This window comes from Seriola lalandi, unplaced genomic scaffold (genome assembly GCF_002814215.2).
Source record: "Seriola lalandi dorsalis isolate HSWRI2012SDOR001 ecotype SW California unplaced genomic scaffold, Sedor1 jcf7180002054544, whole genome shotgun sequence".
NCBI lineage: Eukaryota > Metazoa > Chordata > Actinopteri > Carangiformes > Carangidae > Seriola > Seriola lalandi.
The window spans coordinates 5,116,117-5,130,581 of NW_019525097.1; the positions used below are offsets into that span (position 1 = coordinate 5,116,117).

A 14,465-nucleotide genomic window follows, 5' to 3' on the forward strand; every position below is an offset into this window, starting at 1 on the left:
GGGCATGAGCAATGAGCCAAGTGACATGCTTGATTGTGATTAGTCCCTGGGGTGGTCTAAACACTGCGGGACTGTTGCCTCTCTCACACTAAATGAAACAATCATGACTTTAAAGTGGTTTTTTAAAAGTACTATAATGATAAAAATAGCTTGGCTGCTCTTTATACCCTCGTCTCTGGTCTTGTCATTCTCACGGTTTGCTTAAAGAGTGCTGCAGGACGTCAGTATAAAATGTGTGGCTTTTACTATCAACAGGCTCACTTCTTGGAAATGTTGATACTTAACACTGCAAGTTGCCCTTCAAATAAAGCGTTAAGAAACATGAGCTAGCACCTTTCTTCTTAAATGATAACATCTGATTTGATAAAGAGAGAACATGTTTATGTGACACTGCATTCACTGAATGAAGAGGCAAAACCTTGTTAGTCATTTGAAATCAGCATAAGTGAACATGCAGTTCATCGTGTTATTCGGTGAGCGGTGTTTCGTTTTAGCTGTTCTCCATAAAACGGCATCTGCGAGCCTCGATAAGCACCAAAAAGGGGAAATGAGGAAACCTCAGACTATACTCAGCAGACTTAACATTTATCTTCAGAGAGGCCATTCAGGTGACCCCAGTTACATCATGTGTCAGGTTGTGCTAAGACTTTAATGTAGTTTGTGCTGTAGACCGTAGATTTTATATCTCTACATATAATCTATTTTATATATAATCTATAATTTTTTATGATAACTCCAGGTCTAATGACAATAATCTAAAAACAATGTGAAAGACATTACTCATAGTGATGAACCTACAGGGGATTATCGCCTGAATCTGCAGCCCCCCCACGGCCCTTGCAGAGCTTTATAGCGAGTTTCAGTTCATTGTTCAGCTGTCTGGCCCACAACTTTACTGTTTTGGTTCACTGTCACTGCTCTCATGGAGTCATTTTTGGCTGCAGCAGGCAGCTGTGTTCAGTGAAAAGGCTCTTTAACTCCTGTGTATGCCACCTGCTCAGCATCAAACAGCAAACAGACAGGTAACTGACCAGCTGGTGAAAATAGTGCAGGATTTCGCAGCTAAAGAGCCTGACATCTCTCTCAGGCTACATCCGCACTAACACGTTTTAGTTTTAAAAATCATTACTTTTGCTATGTCTACGCCTGATGCCTAACATGGAGACTTTTGGAAACGCTGCTGGTCCCATTTTAGTCTCGATGGGCAAAAACTTACTTATGGACTCAATGATGCAGACACAGTCATTCCCTGATTTGTCACATTCCTATCACGTGAGAAAACCAATTCCCAACAGTCTGCCTCCAGTGGACGTGAATGGTCATGTGATATTTTTACATTATTTCTGACATGATCGTCTGATCTACTGTTGCTTGGTAACTGCTGGGTGTGTAAATCAGCATCTGTTTGCTATATCAGCTTAAAAGATGACGATCTGTCGGTGTTGTGTTTCCACTGCCCCCAAAATGATAAAAAAAAAGAAATTGTTGCAGGTTTAAAAATTCTAGTTTTCATTGTCATATAAATTGAAAACTTCCAAAGAAACAGAATCAACATATTAGCAGGCTTCCCAGCATGCATTGTCTTAGAGTTAAACCACTCCAGAGATCCTCATTTGTAGCGTTCTCTCTGATAATAATAAACACAATGTGAACCAAGGGAGTTAGTGTTAAATTTAGTGCCTGCCCCTCTACACTTTTATATTAATAGACTTACTGGGAGTGGCTTTACATGTTGTCTTTGTACTCGCTCCACACTCCCAACAGGAGCGGCCACAGCTCGAAGGCCTTTGTGGCAAAAGAAGAACTGACTCTTCAAACTGAGAAAATGTAACTTGAAAGGAAATGAGGATGAAACATTTGTCAGTGAAACCCACTCAACTTAATATCTCACATTTATTGAATTTGTTTTCTCATGTTCAGTGAACTTAGGTCGGCTGGTTTTACATTTTTTGCAACTCGTGAGACAACGTTGAGCTAAGTTAAGTTCAGTTAAGGCAGCAAAGGAGCTTGAGTTAAACTGTTTGACATTGTATTTTGAGCATAACCCCATGTGAAGTGTCCCCACTTTGAAATTTGTACATAAACCATAAAATCTAACCTCAAAACATGATATTCTCATCACTGAGAGAAATAATAATTTCATGCTCCTGAAAGCCAGTACTGAGGTTGAATATGCCAGCAACTCTCTCATTTGCACGCATATAACGTCAATTCTATCTGATGCTTGGACCCAACATACGGTTAGTTTGAAAGCCGCAGGCAGTTCACCCTGGTTTCAGAGAGCAGAGTGAAAATTTGCTGCTGATGACAGGTCATGTGAAATGAAAGTGCTTTTTACATCCTCTCTTTTGTGTTTGCATCTCAGCGGGCAGCCAGAGCTCGGCCATAATCCCCCTCCCAGTGTGTACATCACTCAGTGAATTCAGCCTCTATGGAAACGGGCAGGCGGTCGGACTGCTGCCATTTCACAGCCCTAATTAATACCAAACCTCTGCACCCTTCACAAATTACAGCGTATACCACACAGTGCTGGCACAAGACAACAGTCTGCAGTCTGCAATAAAACGGTTCCTTCATGGCCACATTAAAAAACAGAGCGGTAGGTCAGACGACTTTTAGCTTCTAACTGATTACTGTTGGCCATCAGCTCCGAGTGTGCAGGCAGTGTATTATATGAGAAGGGTGGTGAAAGAGAGCTTTAAGTTGTGCTGTCCAGGTGGCAGATTCTCTGAGGGATCCTCCACTGTGAGAGCCATCCAAGGACAACCAGGAGAGCTCTTGAGTCGGGGGTGGGGGGAGGGCTACTGTTCAGGCCGAGAGGGAGGAACTGGCCACCCCACAGTGCCCCGCTGGCTGTGGTCTGCAGCCAGTGCAGCCGTAGGTAACTCTGGAGCCAAGGTGGAGTGAGAAAGGAAGGGAGGAAACTCAGAGAGAAACCATGAAAAATGTGGAGCATGAAAATGTCTCCCTTGGTTTATGGCAGCGCAGCCTGGCTTCCAAGAGAAACACATCTTTAAATTTAACTTGAGATGTCTTTTTTTTTTTTTCTCCCTCTCCTTTTCCTTCTTCTTCTTCTTCCTCTTCTTCTTCTTCCACTCCCAACTGCTGGCAAGGGCCTGGTTTTGAAAGCAAGGCCAAGATGCTTGGAAACTGTGACCATGTTAAAAAAGCACTCAATAATGTGGCTTTTTGGAAATGTGGCGACAGCTTCTGTACGAGGGGCTCAGCTTTCAGCGTTGGTGAACATGTTTGGTACGTGTGCAGCTGCAGAACAGTCCACTGTGTAAAAATCTCAGGATTTATACAGCAACTGAATATTTACTGAGGGTAAATATGAAGTGTAAGGAGGAAAATCTTTAAAATACATCATTCAGTTAAATACTCTGCAGATTCTTTTGGTGATATTTCAATTTCACGCACAGTATATTAAACATAAACTCTCTTGGCACTGAGGTCAGTGCACATTTCACTCTTTCTCCACTGCAACTTCACTCTTTTCTAATTCTACTTAAGGAGAAACATACCAAGTGTATTTGGAACAAATTGCCCATAAATAAAAGACGTGATACTGGTTATTCCAGTGAATTGGATTAAAATGACGGGGGTGTCTGGAAACATTTTGGCCTCCTATCAAATTAAAGGTTCGCACCATGTAATAATATTTTGCTAGTCTCAGGAGGAAGTCATCTCTCATGCCGATGATTCAGAGCTCGTTTAGGAAAAGAGCATCCAGCTGATCTCATAAATCAGTGTTTGATGGAACAAACATACCTCTGAAGGAAAGACAGCATCGACAATCACTCCCGTAGTTACAATGGCCGAATAAAATGCTCCACTGATGATGAACACATTTTTTGGGTGTGGAGTTTAATGCACATTAGCCCAAAGCTACCACCTCTGAGTGCAGCGGGTGCCATAAAATATTAATTTATATCTGGGAGATTAAAATATTTCTGGCAAATAAAGCTAGGGTGTAATTTAGAAAATGCATAAAACAGTGCTGAAAAGCAAGAGCTGTACTCATGTATAATTTTGAGATACTTTCTGCAACTTTATACTTTTTTATGCACTTTTTCCTCCATTGCATTTATTTGACAGCTGTATTCAGGTTTTTACATACAAAACATTGGAACTGTGTCTATAATATGATGGACTGTTGTAGGATCAACTCCAACAGTGAATAAACTGCACATTAGATATCACCTGGGCAGTTTGGGTAAATATAACAAACTGTTATAATGCACTCTCACTCTTTTTAAACAAACATTTTAAACATATCTGTTATTGACTACAATGACTTGAACAACTAACAGTAGATTTGTGACAGTTTTAAGATGAGTTTGTTTTTGGGTCAAATTAAATGAATCCAGTTCTGTGTCTGTGATGTACTAACCCACACTGGGAAAAGTTTTAACCAAGTAACTTTTAGGGTTTCGGTAAAATTAGCTTATTGTCCTAAACATTAAAATGCTGCTTAAATCTTTATTATCTTTACATTAATAACAATACCCCAATGATATATATGTAAATGTAAATGTAAAAATATGACATTTCTGGAGAAATTCTGTCTGCGCACCGTCAACTTTTACCCTTAAAATATGTTTTAGTGGTAAAACTAAGACTTGTTAATGCAGGACTTGTATTTGTAATCGAGTTTTTATTGGCAGTGGTGGAAAGTAATTGCATATTTACTTAAGCAGGGTACTTAAGTCCAACTATTGAGGTACTTTACTGAAGTATTTCCTATTCATACTACTCCACTCTATTACTCCACTACATTTCATAGCAAAATATTTTTACTTTTGACTCCACTACATTACGAGCTACTTTGCAGATTAAGAAAAAAACATATGATCCTCTCATAAAATATAGTGTAAAGTTATAGTTTACCCAATCTACAATGATTTGATCTACAATAATATATTTAAAAGAGGTTGTCATGATGAATAATGAGCACTTTTCATATTTAAAGTACTTTACTATTAATGCTAATGTACTTTTACTTAAGTAAGATTTTAAATGCATGAGCACCTGTACTGGAGTGTTTCTCCACCATTCTTGAGATGTTCATATCATCTCCATCATCATGATGATCATCATCATCATGACAAATAGTGACATTATCATCTTAATCTGCCAAAAGAGGAAGAAGCAGAGTTCCTAAACTGAACTTCTATCTTTTGGCATGCTGTGTTTGTCGGCTGCAGTTCCTCAAGCACTTGTTGAGTTATGGTGAAGCATTTTTTTTTTTTTTTTTTTCAAAACCACCCCCACCATCTATATGGGCTCTATAAGGCCTCCTCTGATACATTACGGCAACGGAGGAGAGATCTCCATCAGCCTATCAAACAACTTCACAGATAATGCCTCAAAGCGCTGGAGACGTCACAGCTTTTAGTCACGTTAATCCCTCAACCACTGCAGACAGAAACCCCCTCCTCTGCTCTCACAGAGGTAATTTGTTTTACACAGTTACTTTTTCAAAGCGTTAAATATTGGTGAAATCTGCGAGGCTTGTTTTATGGGTTGCCCTGTCCTGGGTTGCCAAGAGGGACATATAGGACAGCTTTTAATGGAGGCGGAAAGGCTGACATTAAATACAGGCCAGGTGGACTTTCTCCTATCCTGCTCATAAAAGTTCTTAGGACAGTTCACAAATCAAGGCCTCTCAGTATTATGTTAAGCGTTTGGATTGTTATTGTTATTGTACATTTGCAAATACTAATGTAATTTATAGCTTTTCGAGCATAATTTGAGACTTAACCCACCCAGACATTTAATATGTGAGCATTTAACAGTTAATATAAGGTTGATAAAGTGCCCGGGGCTTTTACAGCCTTCCATGGAAACTGGCTATTATAACTCTGACAACTTTTCATCCAACATGAATTAAGAGTGAAGATTGAGATGAGTGCCACCTACTTCATAACCGTCGCAAGCCAAGTTCGTTTATGAGAAGCTGTTGTGGTTTTTTTGGGGGTAAAATATCTCCGGTATGGAAAAGAAACAAAAGGCAGCAGGTATACTGTATAGCCAGGCAGCAGAGGGGAAAATGAAAAGTGAAATTCAAGATGCTAAGCTAAAACGGAAAAACTGCAGCTCTCTGGGGGTCAGTCCTCTTTCCGGAGGAGAGGAAAGTGGACCCCGTAGTAGAGAGAGTTTGTGGTGGTCCGGGTTTTTGGGTCACTCACTATGATGTTGCTGCTAACATGACAACAAATACCAGAGGGCTTTGAGTTTCCTGACTGGATATAATGATATCTGAAGGCCAGGACTTGAACACCGCATTATAGCACATTTTTTCCGCTTACAAACTGTTTAGCAGAGGCGTTACTATAAGAAGTGGCGTCGTTTCATAGCTATTGGAAATGGCCAAGTGGTGGAAAGCAACAAAGTACGTTTACTCAAGCACTATAATTAAGCACTATTTGGAGGTACTTGACTATTACTTTGTACCTGTGCTCCACTGCATTTCAAGGTGAAATGTCCTTTACTTAAGTTAGCTACTCTCCAGGTTCAGGGGTTCATATAAAACACATCATCAGTGCTTCAGTATATAATGCACAGTTACAGTGCAGTCAAAGTCAAAGATTGCTCCACTTTGACCAGCCATAACATTCATCTTATAGATGATAATACATCAATAATAATGACCAAATTAAATAATGATATCACATTGACAGAGCCAGTTCTGCATGACTACTTTTACTTTTTGTTGCCATTACAGCTGTATGTATTTATGTGGTATGGAGTATTTTCTATAGTGTATTATTCCTACTTAATGAATTAAAAGTATGATTAATAGTATTAATAGTATGAGCATGAACACTTATTGAAATAAATGATCATACTCCTTCCCTCTGTGAAGCTCTGAAAAGGTTCTTTATTTTATGCTGATCTTAAACTTCTTACACCAGTTGTGGAAGAAGAACTCAAATCTGTTACTTCAGAAAAAATACCAATACCACACTGTACAAACACTGTGTGACCAGTAAAAGCCCTACATTCAAAATCTTACTGAAGTAAAAATACTGAAGTATTAAAATAAAAGTGCTCGAGTGGCGCATTTCAAAATAATTATAATTAGTGATCATTTTAATGTTGCAGCAAGTGAAGGTGGGACTTACTTTAACTACGTTAGCCAATAAACTGCTGGGTAGTTTAATAATATGCTATAATAATATACATTCAGTATAGATAAAATAATACGTCATGTAGAGAGGGGTAGAGAATTTATTATACAATTAAAATCTTACACTTGGTTGGTATTTTCATATATTTACATTATTAAAAACAGAAAAAAGATTCACCAGAGCAATGTGCAGACATCCTCGCATTTAGACCCGAACATTTCATTGAATTGAATAAAAAATTAGCATACATTTGAATATAAGTAGAGGCCTACTTTCTGTCTTTTCAAAATAATGCAACCCTTTTTGGTATCTGGTTAAACATTTATTAGGGGGTACGTTCGGGGGCTCACGACCTCTGTATTTCTAAAATCCTGGCTACGGCCCTGCTGACAGAACCAGTTCTGCATAATGAAACTTTTACATATGATACTTTAAGTACTTTTATTGCCAGTACTTTTTTACATAAAGTAAAATCTTAAATGCAGGACCAGGAGTATCTTTACTTACTTACTTGAGTTGAAAGTTGCAATGATCAGCCTTATTCAGTAAACCTCTTGACGGTCGAGAGAGGCATGATGTATAAAAGCTTAGAGTGACAGATTAATTCAAACAGTATTCATAAAATTCTCTACAATACATTGGAACTCTTAAATATATAAACAGATTAACTATCAAACTAATCTTACATAATATTGGTTGTCACTGCACTGCAGCTGAGTTTGGAAAACACTTATTCAGTTGGAATTTTCTGGAGAAGTCATCCATTTTTTTTTTTTGCAACAGAAATACTTAAGATTGGGCAACATAACTCTGACAGTTATGAGGACTACATAGGAATGAATATTGATCTGAGACACTGAAAGTTAAAAACTCCAGCACTGACAATGAAAATGTGGCCTTGAGGAGAAGCCAGGAAGAGTTGTTCCAGATTTATGGAGGTCTTATAAAATATAATTTCTCCTACAGACACAGATAGACTTAATAGACATGTAAAGGGAGGGAGTGTGTCATGACATCATGTCATTAAACATCCATAAGCACTTTAATTGTGCTGCACATGTGAGTTTGGATGATGTGTACTGCTGCAGCAGTGGGGACTCCTCCTATCTAATAATCTTTGAGCAGTCACCGCTGACCGTCATGATAAGGCTTATTGGGAAATTACATTTCGACACTGCAGTATCCTCTTACTTCAGTCTATCAGTCTATCATGATTTCCTCGTGAGTCATGATATAAAAAAAGGAGAGCTGATGTGGAGTATCAGAGCTTGGAAAGTGAGTGCAGAGGGAGGTTATGAGCAGCACTATAAACGGAGGAGATGTTGATTGTATCTGTGTCTGGATACATAAAATATACTCATCCGGGTCGACGCTGCTATCTGGAGCCAGTAAATGTATACAAACTATAAACTACCCTCTTGTTCTGCTCTCGCTTTCTGAGCCAGAGCCGCAGCGTCCTCGGCAGAAATGGATGTGCTTATAGCAGAGGGCCTGAAGATGTGTACATTAATCACGGAGGTAGGATTTAGAAAGCTTGTCCGTTAACCCAAGCTTTAAAATGAAATTATGATTTTTTTAATTTAATTCATTTTTTAGTAATTATTAGTAATCATCAGTAATCAAAACAATAATATGTTTAATTTGGTATTAAACAGAAGTGAAAAATCAGTTCGCCGGGAACCAGATAAAATCATGGGCTTTATGAGTCTCCGTATTAAAATGTGCCTATGTGCAAATTACCTGTGTTCAACTTTAATTCACTTTTGTGGACAGAGGCTACTGTCAGTTTCCGGTTTTCACTCAATTTTTTTTTTTATTCTTATTTTTTTTGTTGCATATTTATGTGCATGTGCAACTTGAATTCCTATTCATTAATTGTTGCCGATTAATTTTTTCTGATTTAAATAGGCTAGTACAAAAACAAATAAAAACAACATAATTTAATAACCACACGTATATATTTTTAATACCTAAATTAAGGTCAGCATCCTCGCCAAAAGACTGATTGAATCGTCATGAGCAAGCAACTTGCAAATTTAAACACGGTAATAATAATGATAATGATAATGATAATGATAATGATAATGATAATGATAATAATAATAATAATAATAATACGATTTTCAAAGTATAAGAAACATTTTATTTACAATATTTTCAGTGCAAATTATTATTAACAAAATAGCACAACTATATATTCAGACAAAAAAAATACATGAACACTGCGTGATGTTCTGAGATTCCATTTATAACGTGAAACGAGTGGTTCATAACCTAAAAATAAAATTCACAACCGCATATTTCCTCCAGATGAGAAAAACATGATGCACACAGAAGCTCCTGAGAGGAAAACGACAATAAGAGACACTGGAGGTGGCCGGAAGCCTGTGGGTTTTATCATTATAGCCTGACAAAGAGAAGGAAACAAAGGAGACAAATACTAATGAAATTCACAAATTAGTTGGGACTATAATGTTCCGTGTGTCTGGGATAAAATAATGTGTCATATCGAACAATAATAGGCTACTGCCTTGTTGCTCCACTTGCTCCCAGGGATTACACCGGTACAGGCCTGGTTCTGGTTGCAACAATCCTCTGAATACCTTATAGTTTAGTGAACTGACTCAGCCACTCCAGATGGGTTTTTAATATTACTGTCGTTCTTCTGTCAAAAAATAATTAAAAGATTCGTTCTCATAGTTCATAACCTAAACCAACACGCTGCCTTCATATTAGCACCTGAGAGGCCGCTGTGTCTGTGACTGTGGCCGCTGCCGGCGCGCTGCTCGCCGGCGCGCTGCCGCTCATGATCACGCTGGGTTTATGCTGCTCAGAAATGTCCAAGTGTCCGTCAGAGTTTTCCTCCTCCGGGGCCTCGTCGGATTCACACTCGCTCCTGCCCTCGCTCTCACACTCAGACTCCGTCGGCTCTTTGGGCTCCCTGCTGCCGGACTCAGACACGCTCTTTTCCGGCTTCTCGTCCTTCTCCTTGTCCTTCTGAGCCTGGGCCTCTTTGGAGTGTCTCCACTTCATGCGCCTGTTCTGAAACCACACTTTCACCTGTAAACACACATTACACACACACACACATACACACACACACTATCAGATTAGACTTGTTTTGTGCATGTATGAGCAGCAGTTCAGTGGCATACGCTAAAAGACTGCAGCTGTACACTATAGTTTATGCATTTAGACCTAATTATTAAGTAACACACTTCAGGGCTGACCAAAAGCTTAACACTGGCCATGAATATTTTTATTCAACCCTTATTTAACCAATTAAAAACCCTAATGAGATGTGAAACCTCTTATGAAAAGAAGGCCTGCACAAGACAGCAGCATAAAGAGCACAGATATAGTGTAAAAACACTAACAGACAAATATATTTAAACATATTAATATCATGTAAAATATTAATAAAATAGCAGAATCTGTTTCAGTTTTCAGTTATGACGTCATTGTTGACATGTTTCTTGGTAAATGAGTGGCAATGTACAATATGACGAAATGTAAACAAGGTGATACAGTAAGGGTCGACACTGGCCTCTCAACCAATCAGGTCACATCAAACAGTTAGGATGCTGCCTTTGACTTTGATGGCTCTCAGGCCTTTTTTTAAAATTCATTCTCACTTATTCATTTTACATTTAAAGCTTGTGTCCTGATTAAATCTATGTGCGGGATGAGGATGCAAACTGCAAAAAATCCAAAAGTTGCTTGTGTTAAGGAAATTATTATTACAGATCGAAAGAGGCACAAGTTTCATTTGACATCCGCTGCTGTCACGTCATGTCACCTGTCAGGTGTAGCTGGATGGATGCTGAGATCTGACCCGCTCAGTTTTAAGCAGCCTGGGTCTGACTTTACATTTTAAAGTTAAAAACTTACACATGGTGGGTTTTTTTATTGGCTGTTCCCAATATGTTTATAGACAGCGCGGGCTTGGCATCCCACAGAAAAATCACAGAAAATTTATAAAAATACAAATAATATTAAATACAAAAAAATCTAAATATTAAGAAATAAATGATCTTTTTTTAATGTCAAAGACGGTGGATTAGGGGGCTCATAACCTCAGTATTTCTAAAATGTATTTTCATTGTTCATTTGGGTCCTCATTAGCTGTTGCCTTGGGAACAACTGCTCTTCCTGGTGTCCATATTCAAAGAAAATACAGATACCTAACAAATATTTACACTTACATCACGTACAACAGCCTAAATAATATAGTTAAATCAACATTGCATCCAACAATAAAACTGCATCAAAACCATATATAGACAAAAGGTTAAAATTATTTAAGAGTTATTTAAATGGGGTGATGAGTGAAGCAAAATACGATGAGCATCCATATTGTAAAGAAATTAAAGAAACACTATTTTGTTTATTTATTTCGCAGGTCTGTCTTCAGGAATAAACTCTTAAAGCATTTATTGTAGATGTGGTTTATGCCAAAATATATTAAGACCTCATAAATCCTTGATTCATCTTGTGACCTGTGATCCACAGGGAAAACATTGGCCTCTGAAAGTCTAAATCCACAGCACTGCTTCTTACCTGAGCGTCTGTCAGCCCGAGCATGGCAGCCAGCTGCTTTCTGTCTGGCTTGGTGACATACTTCTGTATTTCAAATCTCTTCTCGAGTCCTTTCCTCTGCAGGTTTGAGAACACTGCCCTCGACCACGACCTTTTCCGCTTGTACGTCTGTGGCATTGTGTCTTTTGTGAGGACAGCATATGGACCTAAAAGACATGATGGGGAGGACATGAGGTTAAAAACGAAAGAGTCCAGAGGATCGCACTCACTGGAGGCGTCTCACACCTCCAACAGAGAGCAGGATAGGTCGGTTTCCTGTCTGTTACACTCCTCCAAGTGGTGACTACCTGGGAAGGTGTCCTGAAACTGATGCTGGCCTGATTGTCTGCTGCTGCTGCTGCCTAGTGAACTCATCATGGAGGACGCGTCGCTCATCCCGGGGTCTATGGAGGAGAAGTACTGGCTGGCCGGAGGCTGAACGGGGATGTGGATCCCTGACTGACGGTTCGAGCTAACGATGGACGTGAGATCTGTTACAGAGCGAGAGATGATGGGCTTCAGTCAGGAGAGAGTTATCGCAGTGACACACAGGCAGACTAGCACTGACGCTGCTCTTTACTGGGGCAAGATGGTCTCAAGTTTAGAGAGAGAGGGTGGGGGGGGAACCATATTTTTTGAATTAATAGCCTTGGGTTTTCTTTGCTGGGATGCTTTTGAACAAACTTCAGCTGCATTGCTGCTGTTTGTGGCTGATCCTGACCTTTGACCTCTCTGTGGAGGGGGCAAGAGAGGAGAGGATTTCCCCACAGGGCTCTTTAAAGTGCAGCTTATGAGGCTATTTGCGCTCTAACTACTGTGTGAACAAGACTGCCAGTGTTATAAACTGGAGCAGGTAACTGACTTTGCACATGTGCAACATTAATAGCTGCTTCTGGTTTGTTGCTTTCAGTTTCTAAACTTTGGACATGGGTTTTGTCTTGTCTCGTGGTGGGCTACTTAATAACATTTAAAAAACACATTCCTATTTATTGTTTTCTGTGGCTGACATGACAGGAAACTTCTCTACAAACACCACATACCCTTTTGGAAAATATGAGTGTAATGAAAATCTCTCTGCTCACCTCTTAACGACGACTTTTCTTTGCCTTTTGGGTCAAAGTCTGTCGACAATATCCGGTCAATTCCAAATTTGAGGTCTTTGCTTGAAGGCGGGGGAGCTTGTTGGGAGTTAAATGCAGTTCTGGAGACTGAGGTTAGCTGTAGTCCGTGTCTGTGGTACGGAGACGCCGGACTCATCCTCGGACCGTAAACCGACGGCTCCGGCGCGACAGGGGAAGGGCGCAGCGGAGAGCTGCCGGAGTGGCCCTGCTGCGCGCGGTGGTGGTGTCCCATATGCACCACGAGCGCCGACGATCCCGGGATGTTCTCCGCATCTCCAGCCTGCAAGATGTCTGCGATGCAAAACGAGGGTTTCTTCATCGTGTCCACAGCGAAGCCCCCTGCGCAGTACGCAGACCACAGGCTAAAGTTCGATGCGTAAAACGGGTTGAGCCCGGCCGTGTACATCCCGCAGTCTCTAACGCGTCTTATTGTTTGTCAGGAGAAGGTATTACAGGACAGGCATGTGAAAAAGCAGGGATGGCGTTTTAGTTGGATAGTTGACCGTCCTCTTTGTGTAAGTGCCAAAATCGCTCTCCCAACTCTGAAATCCTAACCCTGCTGCTCCACTCTGAAGTTCCTCCGCTGACACTGATTGGTCGCTCTCTGAGCCAATGGCTGCCTTGCATTTGCTCACATCACACCCTTGCAATTTAGGATGATGTGTAACCCACACACACGCACGCACGCACACACATGACCGGGGGACACTTCGGAGCAATTTTGATCCTGAGATGATGGATTGATCACTTAAAGAGAACCCCCCCCCCCTTTACAGCCATATCACCGCAAACAAAAACGGTCGTAATGCGCATGAGCTCTTATCTTAATTCACATTTTTCTTTCTGAAAACAAAGGATTTTCTCTTACAGGGTTTACATTTTACAGTCTGATCTGTCAGTTTGCAACACAAAATACCTTAAAAAATAATCTCAATAACTAGGTCATACCCTTGTGTAAAATAAAACGATTAGAATAATACGTATTTAATAAATAACCGTTAAAAAAAAATCGTGCAATAATAAGCAATAACCCCGAGCACAGGAGAGCGTCTATTAGCTGCTTCTCATCCTGTTTTTGATGGGCTGTGATTCGTGTTAAATGAGCGGATATTCCTGCTAGATTTGCTCCCAAAATAGAACATGTTTTAGTATTTTAGGATACAGCAGAAATCCTTATTTCTTCCGGAGCAGAGAAAGAGGGGTGGGGTGGGTGTGTGTGTGTGTGTGTGTGTGTGTATGTATGTATAGGTGTGTGTGTGTGTGTGTGTGTGTGTGTGTGTGTGTTGGGGGGTGCTTTATAATGACTGTTAGAACTTCCCTTTTTCAATATTTGTGCAACTTTATCTCGACCTGCAAGTTGCACGGTGACGCAAATCCGTCCCCATGCTCATAATAAACAGAGGAAATCTATTCCCCTCTAAAACGAAAACACAATTAACTTCAGAGGCGATACTTCATCCGCAAGGCCCCTCAAGATTCACACGTTGGGTCCCGGCCAATAAGATTTTAGAATCGAGGATTATAATAGTAAAATGCAGCTTTAATGTTTTTAACATGCTGATTTGACTTGATTGAACCCCGAGCAGCCTATTTTATAATATCTGCAATAAGGGCAGCAGCATTAAAAATCTTG

General features: G+C 39.9%; 1 protein-coding gene across 2 annotated transcripts; it reads right to left on the reverse strand.

Moving 5' to 3' along the window:
- Nucleotides 1-9,253: 9,253 nt before the first annotated feature.
- hlx1 (H2.0-like homeo box 1 (Drosophila)) lies at nt 9,254-13,421 on the reverse strand. 2 transcript variants are annotated; one of them, XM_023414857.2, is made up of 4 exons: nt 12,794-13,421; nt 12,020-12,202; nt 11,694-11,878; nt 9,254-10,193 (listed from the first exon to the last, which is right to left on the reverse strand). In XM_023414857.2, exons 1-4 carry the CDS (start codon nt 13,236-13,238, stop codon nt 9,861-9,863), a joined length of 1,146 nt encoding a protein of 381 aa, XP_023270625.1. In that variant the 5' UTR covers nt 13,239-13,421; the 3' UTR covers nt 9,254-9,860. The 2 variants fall into 2 exon arrangements, with proteins under 2 accessions (XP_023270625.1, XP_023270626.1); XM_023414858.2 differs by lacking the exon at nt 12,020-12,202 and having other exon boundaries at nt 12,794-13,420.
- Between the last annotated feature and the right edge of the window lie 1,044 nt (nt 13,422-14,465).